This window comes from Schistocerca nitens, chromosome 8 (assembly GCF_023898315.1).
Source record: "Schistocerca nitens isolate TAMUIC-IGC-003100 chromosome 8, iqSchNite1.1, whole genome shotgun sequence".
Lineage (NCBI taxonomy): Eukaryota > Metazoa > Arthropoda > Insecta > Orthoptera > Acrididae > Schistocerca > Schistocerca nitens.
Window position 1 is genome coordinate 34,424,985 of NC_064621.1, and position 21,212 is coordinate 34,446,196.

Below are 21,212 nucleotides of genomic sequence, written 5' to 3' on the forward strand. Positions count from 1 at the left end.
GGGCATTGAGAAAGGTAGTGTCCAACAACAGAAAGGCCCTGGGCATTAGGGACGCCAGTGTAAAGGGAGGTGGCATCAATAGTGAGGAGCAGGGCACCGTGTGGTAAAGGAAAAGGAACTGTGTGGTAAAGGAAAAGGAACTGTGGAGAGTCTGTGGAGGAAATGGTTGGTGTCTCTTATATAGAAGAGCAGGTTGCAGGAATAGGCTGAAGGTGTTGGTTTACAAGATCAGATATTCTCTCAGTGGGCACACAGCAACCAGCAACTATGGGGAGTTCTGAGTGATTGAGTTTAAGGACTTTACGAAGCATGTAGAAAGTAGGAGTGCAGGGAGTGGTAGGGGTGAGGACAGAAATAGACTCTGGGGAGAGGTTTTGGGACGGACCTAAGGATTTGAGGAGAGAGTGGAGATCATGTCGGATTTCTGGTATGGGGTCACTGTGACAAGGCTCATAAGTGAATGAATCTGACAGCTGGTGGAGTCCTTTTGTCCAGTAATCCTTGTGACTCAAAACTACAGTGGTGGAGCCTTTTAGGATTATAAGGTCAGGATCAGTTTTTAAGTGATGGACTGTGGTTTTTTCTGTGGTTAGCCTGCATTTTGAGGGATTTGGGGAAATGACGGTGAGGCAAGGTTCGAGGTTAAGAAATTCTGGATAGTTAATGGGGTGATTTGGGGCAGTGGGGGCGATCACAGTTGGATAGAGGAGTGAACTGAGTCAGGTAGGGTTCACTGATGGTTTTGGGTTGAATCTAATTGGTAGGGTTGGTGGTGAAAATGTGTTTCCATGGTAGGGACCAGTAGAAGGAGAGAAAGTCTTCAAGTCCTGTGTGATTGAATTTGGGAGTGGGGCAACATGTAAGGCCTTTGGAAAGGGATTTTATTTCTGCAGGTCTAAGGCTGTTAGAGAAAAGATTCATAACTGTGTTTTGGGTTGTTTATTATTCATTTCAAAATTACTGTTCCCTGACTTTGAGCTGATATTCTGATCACAGCATGGAATCGTGGAAATGTCTACTTTTATTTGGCTAGTTGAAAACTGGGTGGCGTACACATTAATATTTAAGACAAGGTGTTTTTCGAGCATTTTTCACATTAGAAGTCAGACTGGATTAAGAGAAAAATTTCCTTTGCACAGTTTAAAGATACAACAAGTGTAGTTGCTTTCCAATTATTCATTTTGTCCTAATAATGGTGGGTGCAGATTGCTGCAATTCTCCTCTTGGTGATACATGTTAACAAGATGAAAAGTGTAGATGCAAGCTCTGTTATTGCCTTTCATAGCTGTTATGTTTTTTAGCACTTAAATCAGCATAAAGCATTAATATTACCTCTTTAATTTATCTGTGTTTGCATTCCTATGTGCCTCATGCACGTGGTGCTATGTTACCGGGTCTCTGAATATTGCCTCCAGTTGTCCATTGTTGGTGTATTTACATTGAGGCTTCCTGTCAGATAGGAATCAATTGTGCTCACATTTGTTGTTGTGTAGTCATGTGAGACAGTGCTCGTAACATAGTTAGTTTCCGTGTACTTGTGTGAACCATTTATGGAGTCGTGAAAAGTCTATGGTGATCAGTGCTTACTTTGATACTGAAAAAGAACAGGGTGCGAGCAGTTCTGTATCACAGTTAGTAAAAAGAACTTCCGAATGTCTCAGTATTAGTGAAAACACAGTGAAGTGAATTTTAGGAAAATACACAGAAACTTTATGTCTTGTATCACCAAGAAACAGTTCTGGCTGGTGACAGAAGTTTGTACTGATCGAGTTTACACAAAGCTACAAGAGATAAAAATCCACGATTACTGTGTTTAAAAGCAGTTTCCAACAGTGGCAGCCATGTTGGAAAAGTTGAAGATTGATGTGAACGGTTTTCCTGAAAAGATTGAAAAAGCCCTTTGGCATGGTATTCGTAAACTGGGCTTCAGATACAAAAAGTTCAACAAAAAACCTGTGCTGGTGCTGATGGAAAATAAGCAGTTGGCAGGAAAAAGAGACAAGTTCTTGCAGGAAATAAGACACTTGCACAACACTGGGTGGATTATTTATTACACTGATGGGAGTTGGTGTGCTGCAAATCATCCCAGAATGTTTCGATGGTAGGAACAAAAAATGCCTTATGCATCAGAAAATATACATGATTGTCACAGAGGAAGTGTTCAAGAGTGGAATGGTTGGAAAGGATGAATTCAAACACTATTTGGTTCAGAAAAAATGATTATAATGTGGATTCATGCTTATGTTTTATTGAGCAAAAAGGAGGTGCAGATTATCATTCTGAATGAGCCATTAACGAATGCAGTGGAACTTGAGTTGTTTAGAGTATTTTTTTTTTAACAATATTTGTTGATGAATAAACATGTTTCTGCAGCCACCTTAGAATTTTGCTGGGGGAAAAAGGGTCTAATTCAGTCTTATGCAGTCTGGGCTCCCAAAGGCTCGCAGCAAAGGACTATAATGTTCTTTCATGCAATCATCCTTGAAATATTTGGGGTTCTACCTCTCTGCCAATGGACTCCAACAAGAGAACATTATGTTGCCACTAGTACCTGCTAGGAAATACATCTACATCTACATCTGCATCCATACTCCGCAAGCCACCTGACGGTGTGTGGCGGAGGGTACTTTGAGTACCTCTATCGGTTCTCCCTTCTATTCCAGTCTCGTATTGTTTGTGGAAAGAAGGATTGTCGGTATGCCTCTGTGTGGGCTCTAATCTCTCTGACTTTATCCTCATGGTCTCTTTGCGAGATATATGTAGGAGGGAGCAATATACTGCTTGACTCCTCAGTGAAGGTATGTTCTCGAAACTTCAACAAAAGCCCGTACCGAGCTACTGAGTGTCTCTCCTGCAGAGTCTTCCACTAGAGTTTATCTATCATCATCATAACACTTTTACAATTACTAAATGATCCTGTAACGAAGCGCGGTGCTCTCCGTTGGATCTTCTCTATCTCCTGTATCAGCCCCACCTGGTACGGATCCCACACTGGTGAGCAATATTCAAGCAGTGGTCGAACAAGTGTACTGTAACCTACTTCCTTTGTTTTCGGATTGCATTTCCTTAGGATTCTTCCAATGAATCTCAGTCTGGCATCTGCTTTACCGACGATCAACTTTATATGATCATTCCATTTTAAATCACTCCTAATGCCTACTCCCAGATAATTTATGGAATTAACTGCTCCCAGTTGCTGACCTGCTATATTGTAGCTAAATTATAAAGGATCTTTCTTTTTATGTATTCGCAGCACATTACACTTGCCTGCATTGAGATTCAATTGCCATTCCCTGCACCATGTGTCAATTCTTTGCAGATCCTCCTGCATTTCAGTACAATTTTCCACTGTTACAACCTCTTGATATAATACAGCATCATCCGCAAAAAGGCTCAGTGAACTTCCAATGTTATCCACAAGGTCATTTATGTATATTGTGAATAGCAACGGTCCTATGACACTCCCCTGTGGCACACCTGAAATCACTCTTACTTCGGAATACTTCTCTCCATTGAGAATGACATTCTGCATTCTGTTATCTAGGAACTCTTCAATCCAATCACACAATTAGTCTGATAGTCCATATGCTCTTATTTTGTTCATTAAATGACTGTGGGGAACTGTATCGAACAACTTTTGGAAGTCAAGAAACACGGATCTACCTGGGAACCCGTGTCTATGGCCCTCTGAGTCTCGTGGACGAATAGCGTGAGCTGGGTTTCACACGATCGTCTTTTTTGAAACCCATGCTGATTTCTACAGAGTAGATTTCTAGTCTCCAGAAAAGTCATTATATTCGAACAAAATACGTGTTCCAAAATACTACAACTGATCGATGTTAGAGATATAGGTCTATAGTTCTGCACATCTGTTCGACGTCCCTTCTTGAAAATTGGGATGACCTGTGCCGTTTTCCAATCCTTTGGAATGCTACGCTCTTCTAGAGACCTACGATACACCGATGCAAGAAGGGGGAAATAATGTCTGTCAGTACACCTAATACTCTCCATGGTTTTCTAGTGACTTACAGTGCCACCCCAACTGAAAGCTGCAGCTCAGCACAGTACCCACTCGGATGTGCTGTGCCCACCACTGGCATGTATCAGTGTCAAGGCTTCTTCCATCTGCATGCGCAGCCTTGCTGTGGGTTTGGATGTTTGGATGCCCCCCCCCCCCCCCCCCCAAAAAATTAGGATATACAGGATGATTTACATCTGACACAGGTCTGTGATGTGTACCATGGCCACTGCCCACAGTCTTCTGTGGTACCACCAAAATCAGCCTCACCTCTGCCATCCTGGTTAGCAACTGGTCATTTCCACATGTCCACCAGACCCTCTGGACCTGGGGCGACTCATGAAACTTCCTTGGGCCTCGTACTGCCCCAATATTCTGCAGTGACTTCTGAGGACATCGATCTGCTGCTCCTCCCAGTGGCAGATTCTCCAGACCATGCACCACCTACATTTTAATCCCATGGTGGTCACTGCGGGAGGTGAAGGGGATCTAGTGGAACCACCTGGCATCCCTACGGAAAATAGGTGATGCAGCAACATTACTGTCAACCGCTGCAGTGCCACTACTCAGATGGTGTTTGTCATCAGGCACCCCTCTAATGAGACAATGCCAGACCCTTGCATATAAGCTGGCTGAGTGTCAGTATGAGTCAGTCTTGATGTGATCAATGAAATGTTTGCTGATTAGATAATGATCTGGTTTTCCATGTTTACATTTTGGGCTCAGGTCAATATCACCAGAACTCTGATAGTGCATGAGTTTGATCACAATTGAACTGCTTACTCTAGCATGCATTGTTCCTGAAGTGTTCTGTGCCAGATTTCACTCTAGCAAATAAATAGAAGGCAAGTCTCTACTAGTTTCAAATGTAACTCATGTTAACAAAAGTTTTCATTGGCAAAATACTACTGATCACATGGTGGGTATATTTCAGTTTACACTGTTATTTTCAATATTATCAACATCTTGGCATCCATAAAACAATCATAACTACAGCATGTGTAGCCAGACTTTACAAACATCTCAAAAAGATTAGGTTACAGTCTTGGATGAAAAAAACTTTGCATTATTCTTCATGTACATTACAAAGGAACTAACAATATTTCAGTTATGCTATGTATGGTCCATATCACAACACACATTATCAAGATATTACTGCCTTACTCTCATACTACTGCTACATATCTCAAGGATCAAAAATACTATTGACTCCTCCCTCACATGATAATGGCAAAACTAGTACACCATACCTGTTTATCCATTAACTATTGAAAATGACAAACATCAGTAACAACAATTAGTGAGCAAGAAGATAATAAAGATTCATAGCGTGTAGGCTTTCACGGCTGGCGTCTTCAGTAATTAAAACTTCCGGGCTAAGAGGCCGTGGTACAATAGTAGAAATACTTCTCCCTGACGTTTCGTTGCCAGCTGCGGGCAACATCATCTGAGGTGAGTCTACGACTGGCTGCTAGGCCGTGGAGGTCCTGTTTATATAGAGCGCGTAGAGGGCACCATCACTCGTCACGTGTTTGGTGGCGCCCTCTACGTGCTCTATATAAACAGGACCTCCATGGCCTAGCAGCCAGTCGTAGACTCACCTCAGATGATGTTGCCCGCAGCTGGCAACGAAACGTCAGGGAGAAGTATTTCTACTATTGGACCACGGCCTCTTAGCCCGGAAGTTTTAATTACTGATAATAAAGACTGTTTCTGACTTGTTTTGTTACTTGCTATATAAATTTTAAAAAAAGTATCCAAGTTAAACACATACATAATATCAGGTTTAGAAGTAAGAGTACCAGAGGCTCATTTGCCAGACAATAAGAAATATTTTTTAAAAAATCAAATAAACCACTGAATTAACATTTAATAAATACAAAGAGAGAGTGACTAAACACAGGCACTACTCAATAAAGAGCCTCTATTATTTTTTATTTGTAAGCATATTTCATTTAGTCTTAGGTTAGGAAGAGACTTCTCCTACATGATCTACCATCCAGTAGGTCTTCCAATGATTGCAGGACTTCTGAAATTACAATACTGAAAGCAATTGGGGATCAAATATTGCACACAGAATCATCCTATTCATCCAAGAACACTTCACAATAGTGATAATTATATATCTGTCTCACCTTAGGAATACCTGAGAACTGACTGGACAATCACATGTATCTGATTGCTACTTGCCAATACAAAAATCTCTGAAAATTACATCTAAAATTTGTTCACTGCTAACATGTCCTGTGATATGACCAATGTGTCTCAATGCCTTTCGCAGCTGGTGGGCAGCCAAGACCGTGTCACCAGTGCACTGGAAAAACCTGTCCAAACAATCGACACAGGCAACAAGGTGGTGTCGATGGCGAGCCTGTGTGAGTGCTGGGTTGACATTGGTTATTGTGCTCCCACACCTGAAAATGTGGTGAGGATCATTATAATTTGTTACTTATAAATAAAGAAATTAATAGATTCAGTTATATGATGGAATGCTAATATTATGACAGCAATTCTTAAAGTGGATAAAAATGCACTTATGTTGTCTGTGAATGTTGTATTGGGTACCAATGTTGTGAACAATTGGTGGGAACTTAATATGATGAACTCTGTGAGTTGATTATCAGTAGACAATCGGAGTGCTTATTCATAAACAAAGTTAGCTGGTATTTGGTTCTGTTAGGTTGGATTAGGATAGAATTTAACCACATCCTCAGAATTTTTGGCAGAAGCAGAAATAAGACATGCAGCAGAGAATTGCATTGACAAATGTATATCTTCAGCTATACTATACATAACTCTGTTATGGCAATGATATTTTCAGGCTTAGATTTGCTGGCTCTGCCAATTCACAAGCAAATTATAACATTCCAACCTAACCAAGGCAATGGGCTATGCTACAGGTCAGTCTGACAGCACATTTAGTTTTCTTCCATTCACAACCAAATAGTCACATTCCACCATAATCTAGGCTTCAAGGCTTGACCACTGATCAGTTTGTCAACCTTTTTTTTTTCTTTTTTTGCCAGTCACCAAAGAAATATGAATATCAGTAACCAATCTTAAAATCCACAATAAAGAGATCAATAATATTTATTGTGGTGCTCTCCATACAGAAAATAAATGTAATCAATTTGCATCTTCTGCTGAAAGAAATCAATAGATTCAGTGATTCTCACTGACTACTGTATTCCACAACCTGACTGGCTATTGTCAAAGTCAATGAGCTGCCAACATCAGCATGTAATGCAAGAGCTGCCAACACCACAGGTGCACTGTAACCCTTAATGTGCACTATGCTGAGTGTGTGTTAAGTAGTCTGTTGTGCAATATTCTATTTACTGTGATTCAGTATTTAATATTTGGCAGGCTAAAAATATTTAACAATAAGGAACACATCTTACTGAATGATAGGTGCCTGAATCAGTAGACATTTGGGTGTTTATGTACACAACATAAATCTAGTGTTCCCTGATTAGTGACTGGAGATATGTAAAAATTGATGAAGAGTGGCTCATTTTGTCATAATTTATGAATGACAAGAGTCTCTCCTTTGAGCACTACAGAAATACAAAAGGATGCGCATGATAGGAAAGTCGGTTTCTGTGTCAGTTTCCAGCGAGAGAGATGTCAGGACTCCATTTCGCATCATGTTAACGTCCAGCAAATGAAAAACATCTACTAGCTGCAAGTGGGATGCATCTCTTCATGTGATTTTTTATGTATTCAAACCCTGCTGTACGTGTGAACCAATATCTCTCCCAACTCGTTCTTACAGGTGCCATTATTACATGTCTTGAGCATCCAGTAGCAATGTTCCTGCACCCGTCATAATCTTTGCACATGGAGATGTGCAGTGACCAGAGGTACCTGTTTGGTGTGGCAGCTTCTTTACTCTAAAGCAAGAAGATGGTTCCAGATGGCATGGCAGTGTGCAATTACTGTTGTCCAGCATTGAATTGGTGAGTTATTTGCTGCAGCATGGCCTATCAATCCAATGGTAAATGGTGACCCTGTCGTGAGCACATTCCTATCCATGTCAGATGACTCTGGTGGTGGCAGGAAGTTGCTCATTATACAACAATGACACGGTGGCTGCAAGATCTCTGCGATGAAGTGCTAGGTCATACTGATGACCCATGATCTGGTCGAAGGTAAATGTACTGATACCGTATGTTTTGTCAGTCTTCTGCTAACCTGTCAGGCCAACAACTACTACAAGATCTGAAAACACTGCAGGCATGGTGACGACAGGGCACACTCTTTCTGCCGCTGCAGTTATGTCTAATTCAACTGCTCATATGTGAACTAACATTCTACAATGCAATCCATAGAATATTTAAGTGTATTAAGCTCTTTTCTGATCATTCTTTCCTGCATTTTGCACACCTGGAGGTCAAAATGCTGAATCTTTTTATCTCCTTCCAGACTTTTTTGTGAGGAAAGGGGTCACTCTCAGAACATTTTATAAGATGATTCTGCGGATATTTTCTTTGTGACTTCAATGCTGTGGTTTAAATTGCTTTCTTCATTGTAATGCTGTTGATTACAGCTGATTCTTTGGATATTAGGGTCAGTTTCTCACCTTTTAGGATGAGGGTGCCCTGGAATGAAATGTGCATGTATCTTAATATGAGGGTTGGAACTTAAATAGTGGCAACTATTTATTCACAACCGATACAAAAGAGTTACATGTTTGCACTTGTTGCTGTCCTTCAAAGTGGTCACCAGTGTTGTGTAGGACCCCTTGCCAGTGATGTGGAAGGCGTAATATACCGTTAGCAGAGCCTGTTCTGTTGATGGTGCGAATGGAGTGGTATAAAGTTATGGTGATTCTCATGTACAAGTGTGATGGTCTTATCCTAACGCATTATGTTCCTCCATGGCAGACTGTCAGTCCACAGTATTACTGTTTGTTTTTGGAGCATCACCTGTGACCAGCTTTGTGAAAGAAGCGGTGACACCTTCTGTGCAACCCACTCATCATTTTGCACGACAATGTGCAGGTGCATACAGCGCAAGCTGTGGCTGCTCTGTTCGGTCGATGGGACCGGGAAGTACTGTACCATCTACCATACTCCCCAGTCTTAAGCCCTTGTGACTTTGATTTGATTCTGAAGATGAAGGAACCACTTCGTGGCATTCGCTTCAGAACTGTTCAAGAGATTCGACAGGCAGTAGACCGCTCCATTCACACTATCAACAGAACAGCCTCTGCTAATGGTATACTATGCCTTCCACATCACTGGCAATGGGTTCTACACAGTGCTGGTGACTACTTTGAAGGACAGGTGCAAATATGTAACTCTTTTGTATCGGTTGTGAATAAATAGTTGCCACTATTTAAGTTCCAACCCTCATAGTTACAGTATTACCAGAACAGATGATACAAGCACAAGAAACCATTATTAAAAACTGAAGGATTCTCTGGCACTTTCCAAGTCCATTAATTTTGTTAGAAGCTTTCACTGCTAATACAGGATGCCCAAACTGACATTCACATGCTTGACTTCCTACGTGGGTACTTGCCCCTCTTGAACTCAGTTGCTGCACCAGCAACTTAAGAATAGATGTTTGTTTGCAACACTAGTTAGTTGTCTCTGTGGTACACAATTGTGAACAATGAAGGCAACTGTCAACAGAAGATGCTCACAATGTTCACAATCTGGAAAACTGTGTTTATCAGCTGCTTAATGTTCATGAAGATAGGCCTGCAAATGAATGTTAATAATTTTACTGAAAACAAAATAAAGAGAACAATAATGAAAAAAATGCTGCAGTAAAGAATATTTTCCATTTTAACTGAACATAAGAATGTATACACAGGGTGAACATGATCAAAAACGACTAACTGCAGGGACAGGGAGGGAAAGAAGTCATATGTACTTCTGTCCAGAAATGCAATGTTGCCACAGCAGATGGCACTAATGAATGACTGCTCTTATGACCACGTACCATGTCTGTAGGCAACAGATGATGATTATGCAGATTGACAATGCCAGTTCTGGTAAAGGTTGCTTTGTTGGTAAAGAGGACTGATGACAGAAATCCCATAATTGTGATGGTCTGGTGCAAAACCCTTCAACAAAATCCTCTCCATAGAGGGAAATCTGCTGCTGATAATCCTTGCACTCATTGCAGGTGATAGGGATAGCAGCAGTTGACATGCAGGGTACACATAATCATACTTGGCTTACACCATGTTGGAAGGCCATTTGCTTGGAGCTTGTACTAGGGTTCATCTCAATATCCTGTAGAATTCAGTCCTCCAAATCTGGAGTACGCACAGTCCGCCACCTCCCTGCACATTCATCTGTCTGGAAGGAAGCATGATCACACAATGCCCCAAAAGGGCTTGGAATGTTCTGTGATGTGGTTGGCGTCTGTGAGGGTACTTGTCTTGGTACAGCTGTGCTGCTTTTCAACCATTTCCATCTGCTTGGCTGTACATAACAACATTTTGGCTTGTGCCTGACATGAATACCAGACCATCCTGCTGTTCACTGTACACTGCAACAATCACATAGCCTGCAACACACGAGGAACACATGACACCATGGTCAGAGGAACTTTCATTCATCTGCGCCATCTACCGTAGCAACGATGCATTTCCGGACACTTGTCCACGGACCTTTGTCCTCCATTTCTAGTCAGGAATCTGTCTCTGCAGTTTGTTGGTTTTATTAATGTTCACCATGTATACACCTGTTCAGAATGACTGGCCAGTATTTATTTCCAGGAAGCAACTTGCAAGTGTTACTTTCTACTGGAAGTGTTACTTTCTTCTACATGAACGATGATAATATTGGTTGCAGGGTGCTCAATGACATGGTTATCAGCAACCTTGCAGAATATGAACTGAATCCTTAGTGAAAATACAGTCTTTCTTCATAAGCATTCATCTTGGGACAGAAACGAAACAGAGATAAGTTGAGGTAGGTTAGAAAGGAGGTACAGGTTTGTTAGACAACTGGATACAAGGTACCCACTTGTTATGAAGAGAAAGGGAGACAAAGACAGTGTGGTGAATGTCAGAGAGAGCAAGAGATCTTTGACCAATCTCATCCGGTACCCTAACCCTGTGCCTCAAGACTTACATTTCTTCTGCAAAAATGCTCTTGACATAACAAACAGCTAGACCTTCAATCTCTTACTGTCTCTGATGCACCTCCCTTAATTTATGTCTCCACTTGTGCTCACAACAGGTAGGTCCCTCTTGTCCTGGAGTCTGAATCACCTGCCACTTCTTTAAACATTTCACATTTCCTTTCTGAGGACGGAACTAATGGTTCCTAAAGCAAAGACAGTTTTTTGTACTTTGATGTGTGTCTACCAGCAGAATTTAGCATTTTCTTGCTGAAGTTAAGTGTTGACAGCCGTTCTATCTTCCTCCAATTTTGTAGGCTTTTTTGCGTAAATTTTCCATTTTATAAGGCTCTGTTCAAGCACTGAAGTTATTATGAAATATGATACATATCACTCTAAGAAAAAGTTCTGATATGGGATGTATAAGTCCTACGAAGGCTGTTAAATAATGAACTACCATAATTTTTATGTCATAATTTCTGATGCTAGAATTTAATCTTATGATATTCTGTTAGATTAACATGTGCAGGTGGGCAAGCTGAGACATGTTCAGTATTGTCTACTGCAACAAAGGAGGTGACTTGCAATAAACAATATGAGACTTTGAAATTCTGCAGTCATCTCAACAAATCTTCAGCTGAGGCATATGCAATGTTACAGAAGACCTAGGGAGAGTCTGTTCTTCCCTTCAGCACAGTTCGAAGATCATTTAAATTGTTTACAGAGAGGAGACGATAAATTTCAAAGGAAGGTGGATCTGACACTTCAGTTACTGGCCTTGCAGAAGAAAATATTGACACCACTGCTGTCATAGAGAGAGAATCGATGAATAACCTTATGAACACTTTTGGACATACTGAAAATTTCACTGGATGTCACCCACTAGTTGCTGACAGAAATTTACATGAGATGTGTACGTACACGGTGGGTTGCAAGACTGCTGATTTCTGAACAAAAAGCCATTTGTGTGCAGCTCGGCATGCAGTTGAAATTGATGTTAGAGTAAGAGCCAGAGTTTCAAAAGTAATTAGTGCTGATGAAACTTTGCTACAACATTTTCATCCTGAGAGCAAACAGGAAAGCTCAGTGTGGAAATCTCCATAACCTAGTCCCTAAAAAAGCAAAAGTGGTTGCATCTGCTGGGAAAGTTATGATTATCTCATTTTTTTATATTCATGGAATGATTTATTGGCATATTGTACCTGCACACACATCAATAACTGGACAATACTACAGGGTTGTCCTGAAAACTTTGTACGACTGTATCAGGTACAAAAAAATTGCAGATCCATGAAACAGGCTGGATGCTGCACCATGAGAAAGCACAACTGCATATTGGATATGTTGTTACTGAATATATTGCAAAAGTCAATTTGAAGTGCAGCCCTCACCCTCATTGTAGTCAACATTTAGTCCCATGTGACTTTTTTCTGCTCCCTACCCTAAATAAACACCTCTGTGGGAGGCATTTTCATCATCAGAAGCAGTAGCGAAGGGAGCAGAGGTGATTCTGAAGGACCTTTCAAAACATGATTTCCAGTATGTCTTGCAGATTGCCAAAAACACTGGGACTAGTGCACTGCATCCAGAGGAGACTATTCTGAGAAGGACTATCAAAATTATGAGGACTGAAAAGGCACTCTGGAATTTGTGCCTGCAGTAATAAGCTAAATAATGGTATATGGGATAAAGCACAAGGTCCTTTGCAGATGCATACATTTCAGACAATTACATATTTGTCTCATTTTCTCACAGTGTTGCTTCTCATTGATTTAGTTCCCATAAAGAATTTGAATAGATTTTTCAACCACATCTGATGACATTGCAATAGATAGGTCTTTTCCCTCCACACTGCTTTAGATTTATGTCAATTTGTTTTAAGTATATGTGACTCATCATCAAAAGATAAAGTGGTGCACTACAGGTGAAACTGATGTTTGTAAATACAAGGGGCATTTGAAAAGTCGGTGCAAAGTCTGAGAGATGGCACCACCAGTGCGTATCGAGGTCATGTTTAGTTAGTAGCATCTTTGGAAAGAATGCACACCAAGTTTAAGCCATACTGGTCTATTTCTTTGTGTTTGGCATTCATGTGAATCAAGGAAGTTGAGTAATTGTCAAAAAATGCATGAAAAAGAATTTCGTGTGGTGATTAAACATTACTTTATGAAAGGCAAAATGCCGTAGGAGACTAAAGAGAAGCTTGATAAACATTACGATGACTCTGCAACTTCGATTAGAACAGTTTATAAAAGGTTTCAAAATTTTCGGAGTGGCCATATGGGCAAAAGTGATGCTGACCATTCTGGATGCCCTGTAGAGGTTATGACTCCATAAATCATTGATAAAATCCACGATATGGCAATGGATGACAGAAGAATTAAGGTGTTTGAGATTGCTAGTGCTGTGGAATGAACAGGTACATAATATTTTGCATAAACATTTGGACATGAGAAAGCTATCCGCAAGATGGGTTCCGTAATTGCTCACACTTGACCAAAAACAGAATCATGTGAAGTGTTGCAAGGATGGTTTGCAGCTGTTTAGGAAGAATCCGCAGGACTTTAAGGGTTGTTTCATCACTGTGGATGAAACATGGATACATCACTATACTCCTGAGACCAAACAACAATCTAAACTATGGGTTACCAAGGGAGAATCTGCACCAAAAAAGGTGAAGACCATTCTTTTGGCCAGAAAGGTTATGGCAACTGTCTTTTGGGATTCACAAGGGATAATCCTCATCGACTATCTAGAAAAGGCTAAAACTATTACAGGTGCATATTATTCATCGTTACTGGACCATTTGAAAGCTGAGCTGCAAGAAAAAGCCTCCGATTGGACCGCAAAAAAAGTCCTTTTCCATCACGACAATGCACCGGCACACACCTCAGCAGTTGTGGTCCCAAAATTAATGGAAATAGGGTTCCAACTCGTTTCACATCCCCCGTATTCTCCAGACTTGGCTCCCTTGGACTACTCTGGGACTACTATTTGTTTCCCAATTTGAAGAAATGGCTGGTGGGGCAAAGATTTTATTCAAATGCGGAGGTGACTGCAGCGACTAATAGCTATTTTGCAAACTTGGACAGTTCCTATTATTTGGAAGGGATGAACAAATTAGAACAGCATTGGATGAAGTTCATAAGTCTAACAGGAGGCTATGTCGAAAAATGAAAAAGGTTTACCCCAAACACGTAAGTAGTTTTTATTTTTGCATTTACTTTTCAAATGCACGTTGTATTTTAAAAATTTCATTATTATTTCTTCATTAGTAACTTCTGCTTCCTCCATATATTTCCATAGTTCAAACCCTAAGGACAATTTAATGCACTTCCCATTTCCCTTTAAAATAGCAAAATTGTGAAGGGTTTTCTAAATCTACCAAACAGGAAATTCAAATTTTGATAATATGTCACAACACAACTGGGCATATGACTACATATTTAAATTCATTGAGGTTACAATAGGAGCTATGTTCATTGTAATAGTTAACAGGTAACCAACTTACATGGAAGACAGTTTGTGTGTCAATTTTGAAAGCAGTTCAGGAACTCCTTCTTCTGTCTTGCATGACATTAGGACAACATTGGAATACTGCTGTTCAACTGCTCTAAGGGGTTCAAGATCACTGAGCATGTCTATTTTGTTCAAAGTCACAATGCAGTTTGGAGAAACCATATTTTTAGAGTCACAAACATCTGCTGCAAGGCCAAGTGAAGCAAAGTGGTGGCATATTGTAGACCTGTCGACAAACAAAATACATATTATAAAAGGTGTGTGTGTGTGTGTGTGTGTGTGTGTGTGTGTGTGTGTGTGTGTGTGTGTGGGCACGCGCGCGTGCACGCATGAGCAGGTGCGTTGGTGTGTGCATAAGCGCACATACACAAGTACACATTCACACCTTATGATGAAACTGATCACTGCCACATTCCCATTCTCTATGAAAAATACAATACACTGCATTACTGAAAAACATGATCCAATATAAACCTCACATGCGATATTTTTAAATCTATATTTACAATTTACATGACATGTATGTCAAATTCACACTTATATCAATACAAAATGTGTATATAAGAGGTGTTTGCACACAAGTGATGTAATTTCAACATGGTCAGGCGTATCCTGTGTTTACAATATAATGAAAGGATAGTTGCTACTCACCATATAGCAGAGATGTTGAGTCACAGAAAGTCCTTTGAAAGTTAGCTTTTGGCCAGAAATGTCTTTGTCAAAAATAGACAAAATACACACACACATACACACACAAATTAAACTCACACACACATGAACAGACTCTAGTCTGGTTCCAGCTGCCAGAAACTGTGCTTTTGTGTGTGTGTGTGTGTGTGTGTGTGAGTGTACTATTTTTGATGAAGTCCTTGTTGGCCGATAGCTAACTTCCTGACAGTCTTTTTGTTGTGCTTTACTGTGAGTTAGCATTTCCACTATATGGTGAGTAGCGACTACCCTTTTCATTATATTGTTACATTCCATCCTGGATTTTCCATTGTTTGATATCTTGTGTTTACTTGTATCACTGGTTACATTTGCAGTCATTACTATTATTATTACACATAGCAAACACAACCCTGAAATAGTTTCTGCAAGCAGGAATACCACCACTTTAGACAAAACTGTGCTAACATGCAATAAAGCAAAGCTGCATGTTCTGGTGTTAGAAGCCAATCAGGACTCGGCAACTACCATGTCAACCCCTGCCAGTGGTGTCACTGAATGAAGTATCCAGGGGCATGGGGTTAGCACACCACTCCCCCAGCCATTGTCAGCTTTCCTGACCTTGGTGCTGGTACTTTCCCTCAGGTAGCTTCTCAATTGGTATCATGAGGCCGAGTAAGTCAATCCCATTCCCGTCCTCCCACCAACAACAGAACCCTTACAGTACCAGGAATTGAACCCAGGTCCTCCACATAGGAGCAACATATGTGACACACAGGGCTATGGAGGTGGACAACAAAAAACAATAATGGACAACAAACAGCAGATAAGTAATAGAAAAATTGATAATACTCAGATTTGATTTCAATTAAGTTCTAATCTCCAGGTATGAAATTCACACTGTACTGACACTGATGACAGCAACAACTAACTGATGATAAGTATAACTGATATAACATTTTTGATAAACACCTGTGGTTCTACTTATTTTTTTCTATTTTTTTATTATTTTGTGTGTGTAAAGAGTGAAATTTCATGACAACAATGGAACCCAAATCACAACCACTGGTAGAGGGAATTGAATATTTTTCAGACAAAGGAGAAGTAGACACAACAATTCAATATGAAAAGGAAGTGAGAGAACCTAAAAAAGTGGTAACTAATTTGGGCATACAAAATGTGCTTCCTAGAATGAGCCAGTTAATCATTGAAAATATAAAGTGGACTGTCATAACCCCTGAACAGACCCTAAACCAGTTTACAACCTGAAGTGAACAATCAGGTGAAGTTAACACAAGAAGCAGAATCTGGAAAAGCAGAAACTAGCATTGAGCATTGAGACCAATTCAGAAAATTTGGAAATGGTGAATGCTAGTATTGAAGAAGAAGACAAAAATGAAAACTTTGAAGTTGCATAATTAGCGGTAGACAGTACTGAAAATAAAGTTTTGGTTGAGAACGTCACACTGAAATAAAAAATGTAGGCAAAAATATGACTGAGCTGGAATTTATAATGGAAGCTGAAACTAAAATAGTGTAGATAAATGTTGAAAACTTAGGAGGAAGCAGAAAGTAGTTAGTTCATGTAATTATTACATAAAAGTTGATGATGTTATGAATGAACCAAATCTATATCCACACCTACATGAATAGTCTGTAATTCACACTGACATTCCTGGCAGTGGGTTCATTGAATAATGTAGAAGAAGACATAAATTGTTTTCTTGTTTTGAAAGATGAGTTTTGTCTGAAGAAAGAGGAAATGTGGTATCTCAGTTGTCAGCAACAGTTGAGTTTCACCACAGAGTGCAGAAAAATGTTCAAAACCTATTGTACCTAAAGAATCCGTTTGACAAAGATTATCAGAATTATATAAACATCTACAGCTTCACAGGTGGGAGATGTACCAAAATGAATTCAGTAGACAGTTTAAAATTATTTCATGAGACATTAATGGTATGTAGTATAAGATGTCACTTTCTTTGGAATGTTTGATTCTAATGAAAGCATTCTCAGTTTTGACCTGGCAATTATGTATGAAGTGCCTCAGGCCCCGAACATGAGTAATTTTTACCATCTAAATTTTACAGAGAGAACACCTTTTTCATCTGTCAACTAATGTGACAACAAATAAACTGGTTCAAAGCAGAATAGGACAAATCGCTGTCAGAAAAGTCACCGTACCAAACAAATAATTTCATATGTCAGCTGACTTACAAGAGCAAGGGCTCTCAGAGCTATGACTCAAAAACATCTCCCTCTGCTGTTCCCAGCCATCACTTAGTGCAGACACTAAATGGCTTAGTTCCTTTACTTTTAAATTTTCCTGTCTCCTTCGCAATGGGCCTAGGACCACTGGAATTATCTTCTGTCATTCCCCTGACAGTCCTCACAATGTAATCCCCCAAGATCAAATAAACTAATGCAGTTTCTCTTTCTAAAGATGAGTACCATATTTAATCGCAAGCCCATACCACTTTCCAATCCTGATTACACATCTGAGGGAGTGTACAAACTGGCTTCAGGAGCAGGATACTGAATTCAACCTGTTGTTGACTTTGGTGTGCCACATACAAATTACTAAGCTATGAGCAGATCCACGAAACCATTGTGCAGGGCCATCTGACTCCGTGCTGTGATGCAACAGATGAGTGCTCAGCACCGCAGTCTACGCAGAATCACAGCTGTCATTGTGGCCAAAAAGTTTTATTTTTATTTTTATTTTTTATGTATGTGGTTTAAAGTGATGCCTACCACCAGGTCCCATGAACAGCTAAGGATAGATGCAAGCAAGGCTTGGTCAGCTCTGGGTGGAGGATGAAGATCTGCAAAGGTGCCTTAATGGATCATTAGTCAATGCAACCCCACAAAGCAGCACTGAGCCCACAGCTAGCCTCACTTCCCCATTTCTGGGGTTCCCACAGCCATTATGTACTGGACTGTAATTGATGTTGCAATGGACGCTCTTGTTCCCAGCTTTGCTGGTAAACCAGGCAGAAATGTCCACAATTTCATAAACAGTTTAATGGATGTACAGAAACTGTGTGCAAGGAGTGACAAAATGTTGGTAGAAGTCGCCAACCTTAAGGTGTGTGGAGAGGCATGCATTTATGTGAAATACATGGAAGGGCTCAGAAATATCAAGGCATTTGATGTCTTTGCAAAATGGCTAGTGGACAGATATGGAGATAAGCATAGCATTAGCCACTATAGGTGCCAATTTTCAACCCTGTGTCAAATTTCTGGAGAGGATTTAGAGAAATTTTCTGTCAGAATAAGAGCTGCATCACTTCACACTTACGAGCTAGGCAAAAGTAATGTAAGGAACAAGGTACTACTCAGTGAAGTAGACCGTGGGACTGATCCACAGGTAGGTGCTGAGATGAAGTATGCTTCACTGAGCACACTAAAGGAGGCCACACGACTCGCATTTCTACACTATGAGTCTCAGCAGTTTGTCCAGTCTTCCATCAGGGTAAACCCTAACAGAAATGCATTCATTGCTGAAGTGTACTGAACTCATTGCAAATGCCACAGTCACAAAGCTTCTGAATGTCTGGCCAGTATGTGCCTATTGTAGAAATATCAGGCACAAGAGAGAAAACTGTCAGTCTTTACAGGATCACTTGGCAAACAAATAGGATACCAAAGTGCTCTATGGAATGCAAATAAGGGAAATGTGTATGGGATTGGTTCTGCCACTACCTCTCACTCCCCTTTCACAAAGTGTATTCAGATAGAGAGGTAGGACTCACTCAGGTGTCAAATGTAGCTTTCCAAGGAAAAATCAATTGTAGGCAACATACCTTTATCATGAATACAGGTGTACAAGTAAGTACTTTGCTCACTGAATCTATTTGCAGTTGAAAATTAAAATTGCCGTGTTGTAGACTGAGATGGATTGGGAAAAAAAGTAATTTACCAGATACATTCACAATATGTGGAATTGGAAATAAACGGAAGTAAGTACCAGTTCATATTCAATGTGGTTTGGAAACATGGTCACGATTTTGATGCCATTATAGGCTATGATATGCTGTCCAATTTCCAATGCATAGTTAACTTCCGAACCCAAGATGTCCAAATTGGGGGAAATGCCCACCATTTTGGTTGTTTGGATAGAGGCATAGCTACTAACTTTGAGAAGGAGCTGTTAGTAATCACATGCCAAATATGGAGGGGTGGGGGGCAACGAGAGGTGGCATCATTGGGGGGGGGGGGGGGGGGGAGGTGTACTCAGAAAATTTTAAAATTTAGAAGCCTGATTTAGGTCCTTAAACAATATACATTTGCTGACACTAAATAAAGAGGATTTTCCAGGAATAAAAAACAATTGTAAATGCAACAATCAGGTTATGTGGAAAAGGCTAAAAATTAGTTTAGTAAACATCAAGGATGCTTGAGAAACATTTCTGTAATTTTCAAACACAGTGAAACCAAAACACATACACCTCACAAATTATTAATAAGTGTAAAACATGGATAAAAAATCCACTTACATTATTAAACGAGAAGCCTGTCTTTAGTGTTCTATACAAAAATATTCACAGACCATCTTCACCTACTGCCTTATCGCATCTTCCTATACTTGTATAATACAGAATATGGATTGTCACTGAAGACTGCAGATAATTTTCTCTTCAAAAATAATCTTGTTGCACTATGTGCAGCCTGAATCTGATCCTTGGTGAAATTATTTGGCTAACATGCTTTTCCTGAAGACAAATGGTTCATTTTACTGATCGTCAAAGCACTCAAGGCTGTTGTCTTTATACTAGATCTTAATTCATTATTGTTTTTCCTAACAGTACTAAAAACTCTCACACAGACAGCGTTATTATGGGGAACAGTAATGTGACTATAAGTTTGCTCAGTGATGGGAACTTTTTAATGCCTTATGCGTCACATATAATGGATACATGACATCAATCAATATCAGCTTTCTTTTCTTCTACTGTTCAAAAGTCATTAAACTGGTATCTTGAAAATTTCAATCCTAACGTGTGTGTGTGTGTGTGTGTGTGTGTGTGTGTGTGTGTGTGTGTGTGTGTGTTTCACTCAGGAGATCAGGAAATAGTGCACTCAACTTCACAACTAATCAAGATTTACTTTTCCTAGATCCAGTATCTACAACTTCCATGTTTCTTAAGAAGTCATTACCTAGAGAATTTTTTCTTTGATTCTGACGAAAAAACTTCCGATAGCTTCATAAAATTTTATAACAACAGATTTTTCAATCGAGTGTGTACAACAAATACAATGCCATCATCCCCTTTGTGATCTTTTTAAAAAAAATTATGTTCCAGCAGACAAGCAGAAATAGGTATTGCAAGATGTCTGATAAATATCACAGTTAAATCTGTAAATAAGATATTTAAGATAATATGAAATTTAGGAATTACTGGCTCTTCTTTCTGAAGGAATAGATTTTCTTTGGTAAAAAACAAGAGAGTATTATGAACGAAAAGAATATGTAATTTAGTAACTGGATCATTTACAATAGGGTGTACTTTACTAAATTTTTTGAGGCCTCCTCGCTGCAAAATTTTACAAGAGGTTCTCAATGTTCGATTATTCTTTCTATTGACTGCAGTAAAGACAGCCATACTGTACAAATGTACTTCAGTATTTTATGTGGTTTAGAGTCGTATATATTTTGACAAAGTTTAAAAGTAGGTCGTTTTTTTGAACTGTTTTGGAGAAAGTGATAAACGACCATTACAAATTCTACAGCATCAAAATATTTGAGGCTTTTCACACCTGTTTATGCAGCTAAACAAAGCAAGTGGTAGAAACAGGTTTGTATTCATATGTCCGGCTGAATTCTTTTTTCCAAAAATGCAGCAACTCGTGTTATATGACCCACCACTGTATTTGCGTTACTACATGCAAATGAAATGCAACTTTTCAAAGGAGTTCCTTTTCT

At 39.7% G+C, this 21,212-nt stretch overlaps 1 protein-coding gene across 3 annotated transcripts in view; it reads right to left on the minus strand.

Moving 5' to 3' along the window:
- Window positions 1–5,732: 5,732 nt before the first annotated feature.
- Window positions 5,733–21,212, minus strand: part of LOC126198961 (tRNA modification GTPase GTPBP3, mitochondrial) — a 145,501-nt gene continuing 130,021 nt past the window's right edge. Inside the window, exons 7-9 of one of the 3 annotated variants that reach the window (XM_049935610.1) lie at window positions 14,613–14,846; window positions 6,154–6,432; window positions 5,734–6,047 (exon numbers count right to left, since the gene is read on the minus strand). In XM_049935610.1, coding sequence (XP_049791567.1) covers window positions 6,201–6,432; window positions 14,613–14,846 — 466 coding nt within the window. In that variant the 3' untranslated portion in view covers window positions 5,734–6,047; window positions 6,154–6,200. Of the gene's footprint in view, window positions 6,433–14,612; window positions 14,847–21,212 lie in introns of all 3 variants that reach the window. The other 2 variants (XM_049935611.1, XM_049935609.1) reach the window with 2 other exon arrangements.